The sequence below is a fragment of the Nannobrachium achirus genome (genome assembly GCF_963921795.1).
Source record: "Nannobrachium achirus genome assembly, chromosome: 9".
In the NCBI taxonomy this organism is placed as follows: Eukaryota; Metazoa; Chordata; class Actinopteri; order Myctophiformes; family Myctophidae; genus Nannobrachium; species Nannobrachium achirus.
Window position 1 is genome coordinate 42,326,713 of NC_137818.1, and position 17,253 is coordinate 42,343,965.

The window sequence follows — 17,253 nt, forward strand, 5'->3', positions numbered from 1 at the left end:
TGTGAGGGTACCTACCCTAGGGGACACGTGGAGAACATGCAAACTCCACAAAGAAAGGCCCTTCGCCAACCCCAACTAGGGTGTGGGCACTGATGACGTGGAGGAGAGAACATGCCCCCCAGCGCCCCCCGGTGGGAATCGAACCCACCGAACTGTGAGGCGACAGCGCTACCGACTGTGCCACAGTGCCCCCTGTAATGGATGCATACAGTTTCCTGTAGAAGATCTACCATGCCGGCAATGGACTCTGATAAACCATTTGCGTACTGAGGACGGAACTTGATTAAAATCAGCTCATTTATGACGAGTGTGGCAGGCCTGAGCTTGACTGCCGAACACACATACACAGTCCTGTCCCCCCAAACAGACCATCTTCAGAGGCCTCTTCCAAGTTCGACCAGAGACAAGGGCGTGGCAACAAGATACTGAGTTGGACATGTTGAGGATGATACACAAAAAAGAGCACTGTAGGCACGATAGGATTAGAATAGATAGAAAGAATGATGGTGTCAGATGTGGTCCGAACTCCATGTTAGGCATACAGTTTCCTGATAAGCATGTAACGGAAGGTGACGGAAAGATGAAACTATGCAGTGCTCTTCCGAGCACAGGTCTCCACCAGGCCACACAAATTGCCCTGTTATACCGCCACCATGAGGCTGATTTGAGAAATTTGAAGTGGCATTTCTTCCTCTACCTAGTGGGAACGTGCACGCCCAATTTCACCAAGATTGCAGGCTGTGTTCATGATTTGAGGCATTTTGTTCAAAACGGAGCAATCCTGCAAACTTGTACCAATGTAACCAATTGTAGCCAATCAGGATGGAATATGGAAAATCTGAGTAGTGTACAGAAATGTGTTTTGCAAACATCGGCCTCATGGTGGCGCTAGAACAGGGCCATTTGAAAAATGTGGGGCAGAGGTTCTGAATTGGCATCCAGGGAGTGTGTGTGCTCAGTTTGGCAGCGATCGGGCCAACGGCGCCGGAGATTAGCTGGTAACAAACTCGGAGGACGGACGCACGCACGGACGGACGCACGCACGCACGGACAGGGGCGAAAACATACTCTACCCCTGCCTTCGGCTGGTGGAGACAATTAAGCATAGCCTAATACAACACAATGAAACAACAGCTTCCGAGTTGAGCTGACCAAACTGTGGGTCTATACAATCTCACTGCACAGAACAGGTACATTATGGATCATGTTCAGGGGATTCCACACTATAAAATCCTGAGTGTTACCTTAACATCGATCCCCCTTAGAAGTTGCAATCCATCTCGCACCCTCTTGACTGTACCAGTGGAACTAAAGGCACTGGTTCCCTTTGTAGGCCTACACTACAGAGGATTCTATTGTGCAGTGCACATTCATTGGTTTATTTTGCTGCTGATCTAAGGGGAGACCTGAGGGTAGGCCCAGAGACGAGAGATTTTTAACCATATGCTGCTGCCCATGACGTTGTATTATTTTTTGTTCTTGGAATATACAGTACATTGTCTGAGCACAAAGGAAGCATGCAGGCTCACACATGCTAAACTGGATTTATAATATAATGATTGCACGAGGACGAAACGTTACAGTAAATCTTCAATTATGATTTTTTCCCCCTATAGTTTCAACAGATGACTCACATGGCAGCATCAGCATGTCATTTTTGAATGGTTGGGTTGGGTATTCTTTCCCAAAGGACAGCAGTGTGGCACACCCAACATTTAGTCAAATTAGCAAATTATAGACACATAGGTTATTTCATCAGTCAAACGACAATGTGTAATTGCCCCACTGAGCTAGGCTATATAAATATGAAACTGAATTGTCACAACTGACATGAAATGCGCTGCGCACCCGTTTATAAATGCTATAATAAGACCAAAATGCATGTGTTACACCACACAGCACAGCACACGCCCTGTGAATTGCATTAAATAAAAAAGCTCAGGGTCTCGTACATTTGAATGTAACGGATTACAAACGGATGCGGTTGTTGAAGCTGGACAACGGCATGCATCGATATAGGCTACATTAAAAGCAGCTGTGGCTGATATAACCGCGGGGCTTTGATCACATTGTCAACATACATTGTAGACGGTGTCGGTTGTAAAAGAAAGGTAGACTATCTTTTGCCAATGCCTGGGCGCAAGACATGTGGGCCACAGACAGTGATGAACATGCCACATGTTAAAAAAGCTTATCTACAAGCTCACATTGTGAGCTTGTAGATCTGCTATTTTAACATACCACTAGCACGCACACGCTGCTGATGCTGGGCACAGGGACGCACTGCCAGTCTGCCACTGAGCATCTTCTTATAATCCACTCTGCATACAGAGAAATGTTCGATCTGCTTACCTTGAAATACTCACAGGAAAATGTAGGCTTAGTTGTTGTTATGTCATCCACAGGTCTGTAGTCAACACTGCTATTAACGCGGTTCATCTTTATGTGCGTCTGTCGTGCAATGGAGAAGGAGGAGGGGGGTTGGGGTGGGTAGCGTCGATCGGTCGCTAAGCGCCTCTGATTCAGAGTCTAGATCCCATAGCCCGAAGAGGCCGTCGCTGTGATAGGCTGTTTGGTATCGAAAGGGAGTTTAGATTTCGCCGTACGGCTGTTATTTTGAACATAAAAATAGCAGATACGCTCACAACGAGCATGTAGATTGGCTATTTTTGGTGAAGAGGAAAAACACAGTCCAAGCTTGATTGATTGAATACTTTATTAGAAGTTTGCATAGGAAAAGGTGCAGGACAGTAGGCCTAGTGATTTATTGATTGATTGATTGATTGATTGATTGATTGATTGATTGAAAACTTATTTTTGCATAGGAAACGGTTTCATGACAGTAGTTCACTGGTACAAGGTCAACTAAAAGGATTGACACACCTCAAGAAAGCTTTTGGGCTTGTTTAAATTGGGGTCTCTTAATTAAAACTCTTTAAAAAACTATGCAGGAAAAATAAGAAAAAACGTTGTAAAAACATGATGCAAAAATAAATGGTAGGCCTATTTACAATAGAAAGTTGTTACCAGTTTTGAGTAGCAGCTGCCTGTAAGTGGCTTTTCAGAGAGGTTTTAAAGGAAGGTAGAGATTTAAACTCCTTTAAGGCCTTCGGTAGTGGTGATACAAGGTCAAAAGGATAAACACCGCAAGACAGCTTTTGGTCTTGTTTAAATTGGGGTCCCTTTGTACTCAATTCATACAACATTAAATGACAGACAAATAAAACAGTAGGCTACTAGCTATGCAAAGTAGGGCTGTGGGCAGTTCAGAAACCCACCTACCAGTGACACGTTTTTTTAAAATATATTTTTATTATGGTGAGAACAATGGCTTCCATTATAGCATGCCATGCCATGGTAACTTTTTAGGAATAGAAAGCCGAAGTTTCTATTAGCTTGGATTCCCCATCGATGATGTCACTACATTACACCATAATCATATTGTAATGATCCCAGGAAATGGAGGCAGAGACATAATCTTGTATTATTATAACTCCCCCTACAATCAGTGCTAACGTAGCAACCTGTAACTCCATAGACGCACACCCAACAACAGACAAGTCAATTCCTACACAAGTCCTGGAAGTGCCACCACACAGTCACTGTCATTGGCTGCAGTACCTTGTCCACTTGCTGTCAAGCTTGGGGCTACGCCCCTTCTTCATTATCGGGGTGTAGACCCAGACCAACACGTCTGGCATGAAGTCCCGTCCCAGAGACTTGATGTCATAGTTGTGGTTTGCCTCACGGCGGCCTACTGCAGCTGTTTCCGGGCAAAGCTGTGGGCTGAACCCAGGCAATTGGTAATTTTCATGAAAATGTTTTACTGTATTAGCATCAGAATTGTCTTTTCATTATGAGCCCTTTTAGTCTAGTATCTAACTTGAACTCAAATGAACTGCAACAAAAGCTATTTTAATTGTGTCATAGGGCAGGCTACCCCTAACGGTATCTTCTTTGATATACAAAACATTCAGGGGTTAGTGAGGATGACAAAGATGAGAGAAAAGTTTGCTGAATTGGAAAAGGGTTTTACAGTCAGGTGCATATACAAACTAAAGACCAAGACATAATTATACACCAACATAACAAAAGGAATGCCAGAAGCAAAATATTGATGATCAATAGTGAGAAAATGAAAAGGTGCTACCAAATGGGATGCACTTTACATCATTTTGGGAAGCACTTTTTGCCTTCTTGGACATTTGTAAGGATGATAAATCTCATTCAAAATTCTCCTACTTTAGAAGGAGGGTGATCAGTGTTACCTTGTCTTGGATCATCAGACAGACAGACAGACATGTTTGAAATAAAATAATGATGAATAGAAAATGAAATCTTGGTAAGGTGTTGGATCACCACAAGCCATTTCTATGCTGTGTAATAATTAATGTAATGTGTGTAATTCATTGTTATCCATGTGGCAAAATGACAGCCTGGTGCTTATCTTACACTGATACACATACAGTTATGAATCGGCCTAATGCAAGATATATATATCTAAAATAATATGACATAACAATAATCATGGCTCCATGTATTTTATGATGTTTTTCAGTGACAAAGTATAATACTGTTTTCGTTAAAAACGTTTAAACAACATACTGCTCTTCTTATACATACATGGATCGGCTGGAGATTGTCAGCCAGCAATATCTTCAGAAAAGTACTCTGTTAGCAGTTCCATGGTCTCCCCACCAGAGAGCAGTGCTACACAATACTTTTTTGTTATCTCCTAACTACATCTTACATTAGAAATTACATTCAAAATATTTTCTTATTCTTATCTTTAATAGTTTACATGTGTCATCTGCTTATGTTTTCTGTATAACACTAAAACAATTGTTTAGATATTGAGAAAGTTGTAAGGAATCTGTATTGTTTATGGGTGTGGTTCTTTGGAAAATGATACTGTTCAATGTAGCTTGACCAGTTATCAGAGCCTTGCCAGACAACATGGCAAGTATTCTGTACACTGAGGATTTTACCTGCTTCGCCATTTGTCTGACTTTCTTCATAAGTTGATCCAGTGAGCTTTCTGTGGGCACTCTTTCTGAAAAATGTATAAATCAGGGTGGACATCACTGGTGACTAGATAAGCACATGTTTGGTAATTAAGAATAGGGTGAGATTAGCCATAAATCATAACTCTTGTAGAGTGTTTTTATTTTGGGACATTTCTCTCTACAAGAGTTAACTTGAGATGGTGGAACCGTGGGAATTGTTGGACAAACAAAGTCTATTGTTAAGAAATTACATGATTAATGGATGCATTATAAAGAATGAAGGATAGGATGACTGATAATTATGGTATAAACCCCAAATGACAAGGTAGGTGAGCTTTAGACCATCAGTATCACGCTTGCTGCACTTATACTTAACCTCTGCATGAGCATAAATAAAGCCACGCTTGAGAAATAGGCCTACTACCGTCTCACTTCTTGATCATTTCTCTCCCTATGTATAATATATTTGGTGAGGCTGATATTGTTCTCCATGTTATTTTTGAACGGTGCTCCTGGAACAGGCGCTATAGCTCCAACATCTGTCTTTGTCCGATTAAAAAAACAATGCGATCAAAAATGTCCGGGCTTAAGTAAACTGAAGCGAGGCTACAATGTCCGGCCTACATCCTGGCACAAATAGCTCAACGAATGTCCAGTCGAAAACCGGGGGGAAAAACGCAAAAAGGTTCCCTGAGGTCCCCAATAAAATGAGTTAGAACAACAACGCATCAACATCAGTTCAAACACTTTAAACCCTATAGACATCGGCTATTTGGAGTCCACAGACAAATACATATGGGGGTCTTTCTGATAACCAACCACTATGTGACCTGTCACTAACCAAGGCAAATGAGGGCCACAACACAGGGAGCTCTGTGAGCAGCAGCCTAGTTTTATTGCCAAAGAAATTGACAAACTGTACAAACATTAACATGAACATTAACATGAAAGAGTGACACTGACAGGCTTTCAAAAACACATTGTCTTGGATGTGGACCAGTGCTGAACCTAGCCTACAGTAGCTGCAACAGAGGATTAGGTCGCTGGGAGCGTGTCGCTGTTACTACATGTCATCTTTTCGACACCCGACTCTAACCCTTACCCTAACCTTAACCTCCGTGGAGTGAGTCGCTAACCCTCCGGTCGAAATGATGGGCGTTCGCAAAAGCGAGATTTCCCCTAGGTCGCTTAGGGTAAGTAATAATTATGGAGTAATTTTGGAATAAAAGAAAAAGGTCTTTGTTGAAAGGTTAAATATATTATGACAGAAATCACCGCTATAGAGTGTTTGCTCAGTAACAGCGATGTCCCTGTCTCTCCAGCTCTTTGATTAAAGGGATATTTCACTTTCAAAAAAACTTTTGGTAATTTTATCGTCTAATCAAGCTTTTATGAACACCCTGAACAGATTTTAATTTGCTTGATTCAATATTTAAATATTTGATGTAAATGTTATCAGGCCCTCCAGGCCCATGGCCTCTCCACATACTTCAAACTTCATTTTAACCATGATAGATTCATTAAAAACACCCATTATATTTTCTGGTGTTTTATCCATAACTTTCTTCAGTAATTTTTAATAATTATTTTTTGTATTTATTTTTTTCCATTTTCCCAAAGAATTATTAAAAATAAATGAAAAAAGTTATGGGTAAAAATCTATCATGGTTAAAATGAAGTTTGAAGTTATAATGGGTGTGGAGAGCCCATAAAGGCCTCTCCATACTTTGACCGAAACCGCCGTTTTCGGTCAAAAGGTCCTTTTCTACCATAAAATTAACCTGACTTGCGCCAGATGGTGGCAGTAGTACTTTACCATCTGAGATCTCTCTGGGAGAGTTGATCACACTCGTAAAGCCCCGGACCGGACCGATTAGCGACAGCTACGGGCGGGCTCTGAGCGGCTCTGAACCAATAGTCTGATTGCAGACCACGTGGAAACCCAGGAGGCGGATGAGTGGTTGGAGTTGGCACTCCCAGACTGTGATAGAGACGGCCCCATCCAATCACCTGCTAAAGAATTTGAAAAAATGGCCCGCCCCTTACATCGAGTCTGCCCGAACGATCCCAGATGATGGTAAACAGAGCGGTATGCAGCCAGGCATACGCACTGCTGCCATTATCTGGCGCAGTCAGGTTACCATAAAATGATATCCCTCGGGACTTCTGAAAAGCATTGGACCGAACGAGAGTTCAGAAATTTGCACGTCGGAGAAAACACAACTCACCGAACATTTCGGTCGAAGTATGGAGAGGCCTTAAGCTGTTTCCCTGTTGAAAGTGGAATATCCCTTTAACATTAACTTTCAGGTAGGTGTGTCATCATTTCCAATTCACTTGTTAATCCTGATTGGATAACATTGGCATCCTGACCTGAACATTTTATTTCTGTTTAATTATTGATCTGGAGATAGATGTATGTAGTCCTAGCCTATACGTTTATTTGGACAAGACAGTGCATATTAATGAACATTAGGCCTACATATAAAATGTAGAGTAAATACAGTGGTTGTACCTTGAAAGTGCTGGTCGTGGCACTGATGTGGTACCACCATGGCAGCCAAATCAGTTGAGGCACCACGTTGTTACATGCCACAACCACTAGGTGGGGTTAGAGAGCAACTAATGCCCAGACAAAGGCATATGAGACAGGTTTGTTGCTTAACTGGGTAGTTTATTTAATTTTCAAGAATGAGAAGATTTTGAGCTTTCAGTCAACAGCAATGACTTGTTGGCAATTGTATTAAATCCAGGGGAAAGGGTGAATTTAAATGCAGAGTTCTAATGAACTGAAAAAGCAATTATTGCTATATTAACAAATGTTTATCATATTTAACAACATTAGACAAATGAACTATTCTAATTTCAAAGTCTCCAGGCCAGGAAAAATAAAGGATAAATAAAATAATTCAATAAAATCCTCCAGTCCAGTTGATTATCACCTTTAGGCATTTTTATATATCCCTATGTAATTGTGAGTATTTTCGTTTTTAAAGATTGCTACTTTAAAAAACAACTATGTTTCTTACACTAAACAATGTTAAATGATTTGAAATCCATTACAAACAATGCCATTTCAATGGAACATGCAGGAATCAAACCCTTGTCCTCTGGCTTACAAGCCTGTCTAACAGCCCCCTAGACCACACTGGACCTAATGCAGAAGTGTGTCGTACTGGCTAGACTGTAGTTAGCCTGCTACAGTGACAGTCTGAATAGTTGAGAAACAGATGTAGAGTTCTTAATGATAGTTTTTTGATTGATTGAAGACTTTATTAGAAGTTTGCATAGGAAAAGGTACAGTTTCATGACGGTACAGTTCACTGGTACAAGGTCTACTAAAAGGAGATCCATGAAAAGACTAAGCTTATTTCCATTAAAGTATCTCATATAAATAGTTTTAAAAATCAAATGGTGTTTATGTGATAAATGGAGGCTATATTGTTGCTACATTTCTGCCAATCATAAAAGAAGGGGAAAAAACCCCAGCTCTTTGCAGAAAACAGCCGATCTACAAGCTCACAGCGGCTGCCGAGGGGGAGGGGTGATGTCCCCATCACTTGGGGAGGGTGTGGGGAGCCATTTCACAAAGTGTGATAGACAGTCAGATCTCAGGCCTCTGCCCCCAATGCGCTGAGACTTTATGCACTGAAGTACCTGCAAATTGGTCAATCAATGATCAAGTAGAAGGTGTATTCTTTTGAGTTCATGATGAAGATTCAACTTTAAGTATGCTACTGCATCTGAGCCTTTATGCAGAACCAAATTCAAAAAGTGTTGAAGTGATAAATGGAGGCTATATTTTGCTACATTTTTTTTCCAAGCTTAAAAGAAAGGGGGGGGGGGGACCCAGCTAAAAATGGATGGTCTTGTAACTGAATTGAACAAAAGTGTCAGATATAGTTTGAGACAGAAACAAGTTTTCAGTCAACAGCAATGACTTTTTGGCAATTGTGTTATAAAGTTATTTGTATTACTAAACTTTGGAATCCAGGGGAGGGGTGACTTTAAACATGGACAACAAAGCTTGAGTTTTAGACAAATGAACTATTCTAATTTCAAAGTCTCCAGGCCAGGAAAAATAAAGGATACATAAAATAATTCAATAAAATCCTCCAGTCCAGTTGATTATCACCTTTAGGCATTTTTATATATCCCTATGTAATTGTGAGTATTTTCTTTTTTAAAGATTGCTACTTTAAAAAACAACTATGTTTCTTACACTAACCAATGTTAGATGATTTGAAATCCATCACAAACAATGCCATTTCAATGGAACATGCAGGAATCGAACTCCGGTCCTCTGGCTTACAAGCCTGTCTAACAGCCCCCTAGACCACACTGGACCTAATGCAGAAGTGTGTCGTACTGGCTAGACTGTAGTTAGCCTGCTACAGTGACAGTCTGAATAGTTGTGAAACAGATGTAGAATTCTTAATGAAAGTTTTTTGATTGATTGAAGACTTTATTAGAAGTTTGCATAGGAAAAGGTACAGTTTCATGACGGTACAGTTCACTGGTACAAGGTCTACTAAAAGGAGATCCATGAAAAGACTAAGCTTATTTCCATTAAAGTATCTCATATAAATAGTTTTAAAAATCAAATGGTGTTTATGTGATAAATGGAGGCTATATTGTTGCTACATTTCTGCCAATCATAAAAGAAGGGGAAAAAAAACCAGCTCTTTGCAGAAAACAGACGATCTTTTTTTGAAGTAAAAGTATTGGAAATTGGAAATACTCAAGTAAAAGTACAAATACCTAAAAAATGCAAGAATCGAACCACCAACCATTGACACAAAAGGGTATAAACTACTATTTTCATCATATTAAACAAACATTCTTAGTCTTATGAAGTTCTTGAAAAATAGATTACACAACTGGGAATTGAACTCTGTTCTACCAAATGTTAATCCATGACACTATCCTCTAGACTAGCTCTACAGAATGAAATTGACTGACTTTGTCACTCAGATGCCAAGCCACACTTTCAAACTAAAAGATTTGAAAAGTAAAAGTAAAAGATTTGTATAGGCCTACTTTCTACACCACTGGTGGTGAAGGGTATACAAATTTGACCCTTAGTTTGAGCGGGATCTTGGTTGATTGGTTGGTTTGTGTGTGTGTGTGTGTGTGTGTGTGTGTGTGTGTGTGTGTGTGTGTGTGTGTGTGTGTGTGTGTGTGTGTGTGTGTGTGTGTGTGTGTGTGTGTGTTGGGGAGGGGGGCACAAAACTCCTGGGCTACACAATAAAATAATCTTTTAATGTATCTGAGTGTAGCCTAACAGATATTATCAAATGGATCAACTATAGTAGAGTTACTGGTTTCCGGTGCAAGTCTCTGTGTTCATTTAACTGTTTCACAATATAATATAAAATAATATAATGACATTCCTGCAAAACTTTTACAGAGATGTAAAACATGGAAGTCGGTAATATTCTACAGGCTGATCTTATATAGACAGAAATATGCGCTCTCACTACCAACTCCAGACACATGATGTGGTAATACCTTTTACAGTTCACAGCTCATCCTGACTCATTTTATTTAATCAGTGTTTTTGTGCGCAGTGGGTGCAAAGTCTGTTTTCTCTAGAGAGCCTAGAGGCTAGTTGTTGTGTGACCTCTGTTGAAGTAGCAATCTGTAAATTCAACACAGTTTGTTGACTAAAATGCAGATTAGCTTATTACTCAAAAAAACTTCTTTGAGGCCTTCATTTATGGAGAGAATAGATGCATCACTTAAGTCAAGCCTACTAAAAGTAACATTTCAATGAAATGCCTTATAAACAGTAAAACAAACAATAAACAATCAAATGCATTTCCATACAATTAGTGTGAAAATATAATTATTATAATGCACAACAACACCAATTCTCTGTAGCAGGGGCATAGGGAGCGATAAGGGGTTAAAAGTCTTGCTCAGGGACACATCAATTCCTAGCTGGCATGGCCAGGAATCGTACCTGGGACAAACAGGAGCTTCAGCGCTCCAGCCATTCTCAATAACCACTAAGCTACAGCTGTCTAGGCCAGGTTATATACTTGTTAGTCACACAATACAATAAAATCTTCCATTCAACAATAAGAAGTTAGTAATCACTTTACGGCTATTTTGTATATCCCTATGATGATTGCAGAAGAGACAATAATAAAATAAGTCATTAGGATTATTTCAAAAGAGATTGTTTCTTTATTAGGGATTTAAAAGTCTTGCTCAGGGACACTTCAGCAAGTAGGTGGCCTGGCCAGAATTCGTACCTGTGTACTTGTCTTGTGGTGACCAGTGGTAGAAAAAGTAGGCTACTTATATGCTTTACTTACTGCAATGTAGATGTACTTTGTTACAAGTAGAAGTCCTGTATGAAAAAAATACTTGAGTAAAAGTACAAAAGTATCGGTCAAAATGTTCTTAAAGTTCCAAAAGTACTCATTGTGCAGAATGTATGATTTCAAGTTATCACAATTGTATAAAAATCTTTGGAAAATAGACGATCTACAAGCTCACAACGCCTCACGTCGCGGTGTGTTGACAAGTAGCAAAAATAGCCTGGTAGATCTGATAATGCAGATTAGCTTATTACTCCAAAAAACGTTTTTGAGGCCTTCATTTGTGGAGAGAATAGATGCATCACTTAAAGGGGAAGACCACCCATTTTCAATATTGAACTATGTCATTAATATACCTTAGAGGAGTTGTGTGGTAATAAAAAAAAAGTTCCCCCCCTTCTGTGTTGCCTAGAACTGGAGGATTGATTTTGGGGTTTGTATTGTAAAGTACAATGTGTGATGTCATCAAGTTGTAATTTACAATACAAACCCCAAAATCAATCCTCCAGTTCTAGGCAACACAGAAGAGGGGGAACTTTTTTTCTCTTTCCACACAACTCCTCTAAGGTATATTAATGACATAGTTCAATATTGAAAATGGGTGGTCTTCCCCTTTAAGTCAAGCCTACTAAAAGTAAAATTTCAATGAAATGCCTTATAAACAGTAAAACAAACAATAAACAATCAAATGCATTTCCATACAATTAGTGTGAAAATATAATTATTATAATGCACAACAACACCAATTCTCTGTAGCAGGGGCTCAGGGAGCGATAAGGGGTTAAGAGTCTTGCTCAGGGACACATCAATTCCTAGCTGGCATGGCCAGGAATCGTACCTGGGACAAACAGGAGCTTAGGCTCTCCAGCCATTCTCAATAACCACTAAGTTACAGCTGTCTAGGCCAGGATATATACTTGTTAGTCAGGAGATCAGGGTTTCATTGTTCCTTTAGCCTCTAAAATGTTGTCCATTCAAACAGTTTCCAATGTTTTTATTTAAACCGTATTTTTCTAATTGTTGACTGAATATTTTATGTACTATTATTATTATTATTATTTATTTATATATATATATATATATATATATATATATATATATATATATATATATATATATATATTCCTGTCATGGGTCGTGGGGAAATTAGAATTCAATAGCATACTTATTATTACAAACCTAGTTGAGTTCTAGGCACATCTAGTTTTTCATTTGTCAAATGTTTTTAAGTATAATAAACACAGTTGTGTATAAAGCAACAATTGCATTTCAATTCAACCTGAACTCTGCATTGTCGTCTAATTTTTCTTTAATTAATAACAATCACAATGAATCTGTTCACCCTTGCCGTGTTGCCAACACTGTAATGTAGGGTTCATGGACTCACATGTGCCTCCCTGTGGCAGATCAGCCACATTACATGCTGTAACACCGCTAAAAAAGGTGGTACCACATTTCACTCAATTCACTCAATGGCACTACAGTGGTGCCACTGAGGCAGCCAACTGGTGACACTGCCAATCTCAAGTGCTAACCACTGTACACCTGATTTAACAAGAATGCTCAATTCCAACCTGTTACTGTCTGAACACACTATCAGAATAGAGCAAGCAATTTATAATACTTATTTTAACCAAAGAAAATCACTAGGCTATCCCACCATAGTTACAGCCCTGTAACTATGCTACTGGCTTCTGCATAGTGTGCAGTTGAGTGTATTTTGATTATCATGAAGTACCGCTGCACAGCAGTACCAAGCTTTCCCCACTAGAGGGCAATGCTTACTCATTATTGTTTACTACATCTTCCACAAAAAATAAGTTATGGCAAAAGGCAAATCATTCATTCATCCATGATCCATCCATCCGTTTATTAGTCTAACGTCTAATTATGTTTTCAGCGCATAAAAACAACACAAATTGTTTATGAAACTGTTGAATGGAATGTAGGAACTCTAACCTGATTTGGGTGGCAGAGGTGCTATTTCCTAATTGTTATTTCTTGGAAAACGAAACTTACCATCAAATAACCTCGCCCACCAGGCTTTCCATCAAATATAGTTGCGTCATACTGTCAGATCCAGGAAACAGACGTCGGGGAGCGGGAGAGCCGAGCCATGGCGTCGAGTCTTTCGTACACCGAGGATCTGATCTGCTCCATTTGTCTGACTTTGTTCGTTGATCCAGTGAGCCTTCTCTGTGGACACTCTTTCTGTAGGACGTGTGTGACCAACCGTCTGTCTACATCGAGCCAGTGCCCACAGTGCAATGAAACTGTTCCAACAGAGGAGAAATACCTCCGGACCAACCACATTCTGAAGAGCCTTGCCGAGAAAGCTAAAGAAGCTGCGAAGATGAAAATAGGACCTGAGAAATTGCAGGTAAATTAAGTGATAGGCCTACCAGTGATTTAATCATCACATATGTGTTTGTTGTTGTTGCATGGTGCTTTGTTCAGACTGACAGCCCAAATGTGATTTCCTATATATCCAGACCAGAATCAGATTTGTAGTGGGATTGTTTTTTTTTTATGTAGGCCTATTGGCCTATATAGGCCTCCCTGTAGTTTACAATAGGCCTATAGCCTAGGTTATATATCGAAATTAATATTGTTTGACCTGCTGTGAGAAGTTATCAAGCGACAACAAAAGTGATGTTAATATTATAATATTGTTTAATGGAAATAGAACTTAAAGTAGGTCTACCAAATAGCACACTGCAGAGTCACAATGACATGGTGTGCCTTGCTCTCCAAAAGTGATCCTGTTGCAGGGAATATTTTGTCTGACATAACATATTTCATTAAAGCTAATTTACTTGTATTTTTTAATATACACTGTTACCCATGTTACCTTTATTATAAGGCTTAAATATTTTTTGCAGCTCCAGACAGATTTTATTTTATTGGTCCAAAATGGCTCTTTTTGACATTTAAGGTTGCAGACCCCTGACCTAGTCTGAACATGGCAAATCTTATTTGTAAAATCTGTTTACATGTGGTTTCATGCTTGCTGACTTGATAAAATCAATCTTATTCCAATCTGGATATATAGTCCAAAAATCTGATCTGGGGGCCCAGTGTCAACATTGTGATCCTTTCCAGTCAATACAAACTAATGCATATAATTCCTCTTTGCCCCCCTGCCTCTCTGTCACAGGCTGAGTGTTTGTGCCCTGAACATGAAGAAAAGCTCAAGTTGTTCTGTGAGACAGACCAGCAGTTGGCATGTGTCATTTGCAGAGACGGGGAGAAGCATGAGGGACACAAGTTTAAACCAATCAAAGAGGCTGCTGTGTCTTTGAGGCGGGAGCTGGAGCAGGGTGTGGAGAACCTCTGTAGTGATGTCCTGGCTATTGAGATGCAAGCCCAGGTACAGAGAGAAGAGATAACAGCGACCAAAGAGAAGTCTAGTCACTTGATGACTCAAATCAACGCCCAATTTGAAGAGATGTACCAGTTTTTGACCAAGCGAAAGGGTGAAATAAAGAAAGAACTTAAGGAGAAAGAGAGAGAGGCTGTAGAGAAGATGAGTGAGAAGTTGAACGCTATGGAGACAGCCTTGTCAGAGTGTAAAGAGATAGAAGTCAGGGCAAGATCATGTTTGGAAATGACAGACCCAGATAGGTTCTTACAGAACTGGACTGAAGGTGCCAGCACCACAACCCCAGAAAGACTATTCAGTTCCAGAGCGATGTATCTTGAGGTGACCTCTTCACCTCTGTCTCTGGGGCCCTATGAGAGCCACCTGCAGTTCTTTGTCTGGAAAGAGTTGCTACAGGTGGTCAAGCCCCTACCAGAGAGGCTCACATTGAAAAGAGATAATACAGCTCTAATGATTTCTCACGATGGACGTAGTTTGTTTTGGTCTGGTCAAAGGCGTCAACTGCAAAATGTGGGGTTTCGTTTCGGTACACCTATAGATCAACCTAGAGGTCTTTTTGGTGTTTCTACCAATACAGGCACAACAACATCCAGTGCCAAAGAATTCAGTGAAGGCCAACATTATTGGGAAATAGAGGTAGGCAATAGGGTCTTTTGGGAACTAGGGGTACACAACCATTTCCTGAGGTATAATGGGCAAAAGTATAGCATCTACAATGGTAATTTTGAAAGAGAGCTTAATTTTACTGGCAGACGTCAAAAGATTGGAATTTACCTTAACTGCTCATCCAAACAAGTGAGTTTCTATGATGCCTCTAATATGGAGCATGTTGATACTCTAACGTCCACACTCATGCCCATGCCACTGTCGGCTTATTTCAATCTCGGCTACTATAGCGGCATAGGCCTACAGATGGAAGATTGTAACCCCTTGACAGTGTGCTGGTACTGACCTGGTTTGGTGAAACCGAAAATGTATTGGAACAGGTCAATGTGTTTATTCTCAAGGAAACGAGCAAAGTTCACCATTAATCTCACTGCCATGAAAATGTAAGTGTTACAATATATGCAATCATCTAAACTTTTATTTGCAAGTAGTTGCAAGTTTCTTTTCCTAATGCATTTACAGTGTAACCAAAACCAATCAATGGAATGTCTATAATCAATATGTGATATGCATATTGCATAACGATCATCGTCTTGTATACCATGTTATCAGCAGTACCACACTTTCCCCACTAGAGGGCAATGTATACTCATTATTGTTTACTATGGCAAAAGGCAAATCATTCCACTGGCTGTTCAAATTGTATTAGTATCTTTTATTTGTATCTTTTTGTTAATGTTTAATATTGACAAAGAGGTGGTAGTAACATGACATCCTGTTAGGTTTTTGGCAGAGGTAATGTCCTATGTGACCTAGGTGGCAACCTGGCAATTACCTGGAGTGCATTGTGTTTTTTTTGGAGGATAAATTATGGGATAACACCATAATTGGCATTGTTTGAATTGATTTTTCTTTTGTATCAGTATTAAAGCTTTAACAGATACAAAGCAGATGTATTGAAAATAATTCTCAATAAATTCATGGAATACATTATTGGCCTCTACTTTTACTGGGGTATGTGGGGAGTACTTGTATTTATGCTGTGCTAGCCAAGCTAATTTCCTTGTGTTCTGTTTGGCTGTATGTCTAAGATATTAATGTCTGCAATATTAGTTATTCATAATTCTAGTGGCTTCTGCTGATGTATAGCATTTCAGAATGAGGATTACCTAGCTGGCTAACTATTGTTCAGTAATATCCACTGGGTCAGGCTCAGACTCAAAAGAGTGCCACAAACTTCAAATGGATAAAGACTTTATGCATACATTTCATGTTACCTGGCTGCATTATAGATGAACAGATGATATAGTTCCCTCCTATGTTTAAAGTTATACCATGTAACTTTTTTTATAAAACAAATCTTAAAATTGTCCTAACTGTTAAATCGCTAAAGTTTTAGAAGCCCCACTCCGTTATTTTCAGCTTCTAAAGTCTTCTCTTTATATGTTTTCTATGATCCCTACCGGGGACCGGTTTTCGCGGGAAAAATTGCGTCATCACACTACCGGCCAATCACAGCGAGGGTTATACACTGCTGGCCAATCACAGCGCATCTTGAAGTGGGGTCGCTATGGCGGCCATATTTGTAGTCGCCCGTGTGTCTCTATACTCAAAAGGTAATCTCGCCTACCAGGCAGGGTGAAGTAGTCCGTTTCTCCGGAATGCCTGAACGCACAGGAACCAGGGACCCCTCTAAAGATAGCTCTCGGCGAGGTGGGGGCAGACGCGGGGGTGTGAAGGTACGAAAAACGGCCGAAAGACGTGGACGCGACCGCGGTTTGCTATAGGGCTACTGACCACTAGTTGAGCATCTTTTCATTCCTATTTTGTATATTGCATATTGTTGTTTTCTGTACATGAGGTAGTTTGTGATGAAAGTCTTAAGCTTAATTCCCACCGGACAGCGATAAAGATAACGATTTGTCGGCAT

At 39.9% G+C, this 17,253-nt stretch overlaps 1 protein-coding gene across 1 annotated transcript; it reads left to right on the forward strand.

Moving 5' to 3' along the window:
- Window positions 1–13,442: 13,442 nt before the first annotated feature.
- Window positions 13,443–16,009, forward strand: LOC308291217 (zinc-binding protein A33-like). Its single transcript, XM_080733177.1, has 2 exons — window positions 13,443–13,715; window positions 14,493–16,009. The coding sequence occupies exons 1-2, from the start codon at window positions 13,452–13,454 to the stop codon at window positions 15,666–15,668; spliced, it is 1,440 nt and encodes a 479-aa protein (XP_080589303.1). The 5' UTR covers window positions 13,443–13,451; the 3' UTR covers window positions 15,669–16,009.
- Window positions 16,010–17,253: the final 1,244 nt, after the last annotated feature.

Coding starts and splice junctions, on each gene's coding strand:
- LOC308291217 (XM_080733177.1), top strand. CDS start 13,452: ATGGCGTCGAGTCTTTCGTACACCGAGGATCTGATCTGCTCCATTTGT. Junction 13,716..14,492: donor TAGGACCTGAGAAATTGCAG/GTAAATTAAGTG, acceptor TCTCTGTCACAG/GCTGAGTGTTTGTGCCCTGA.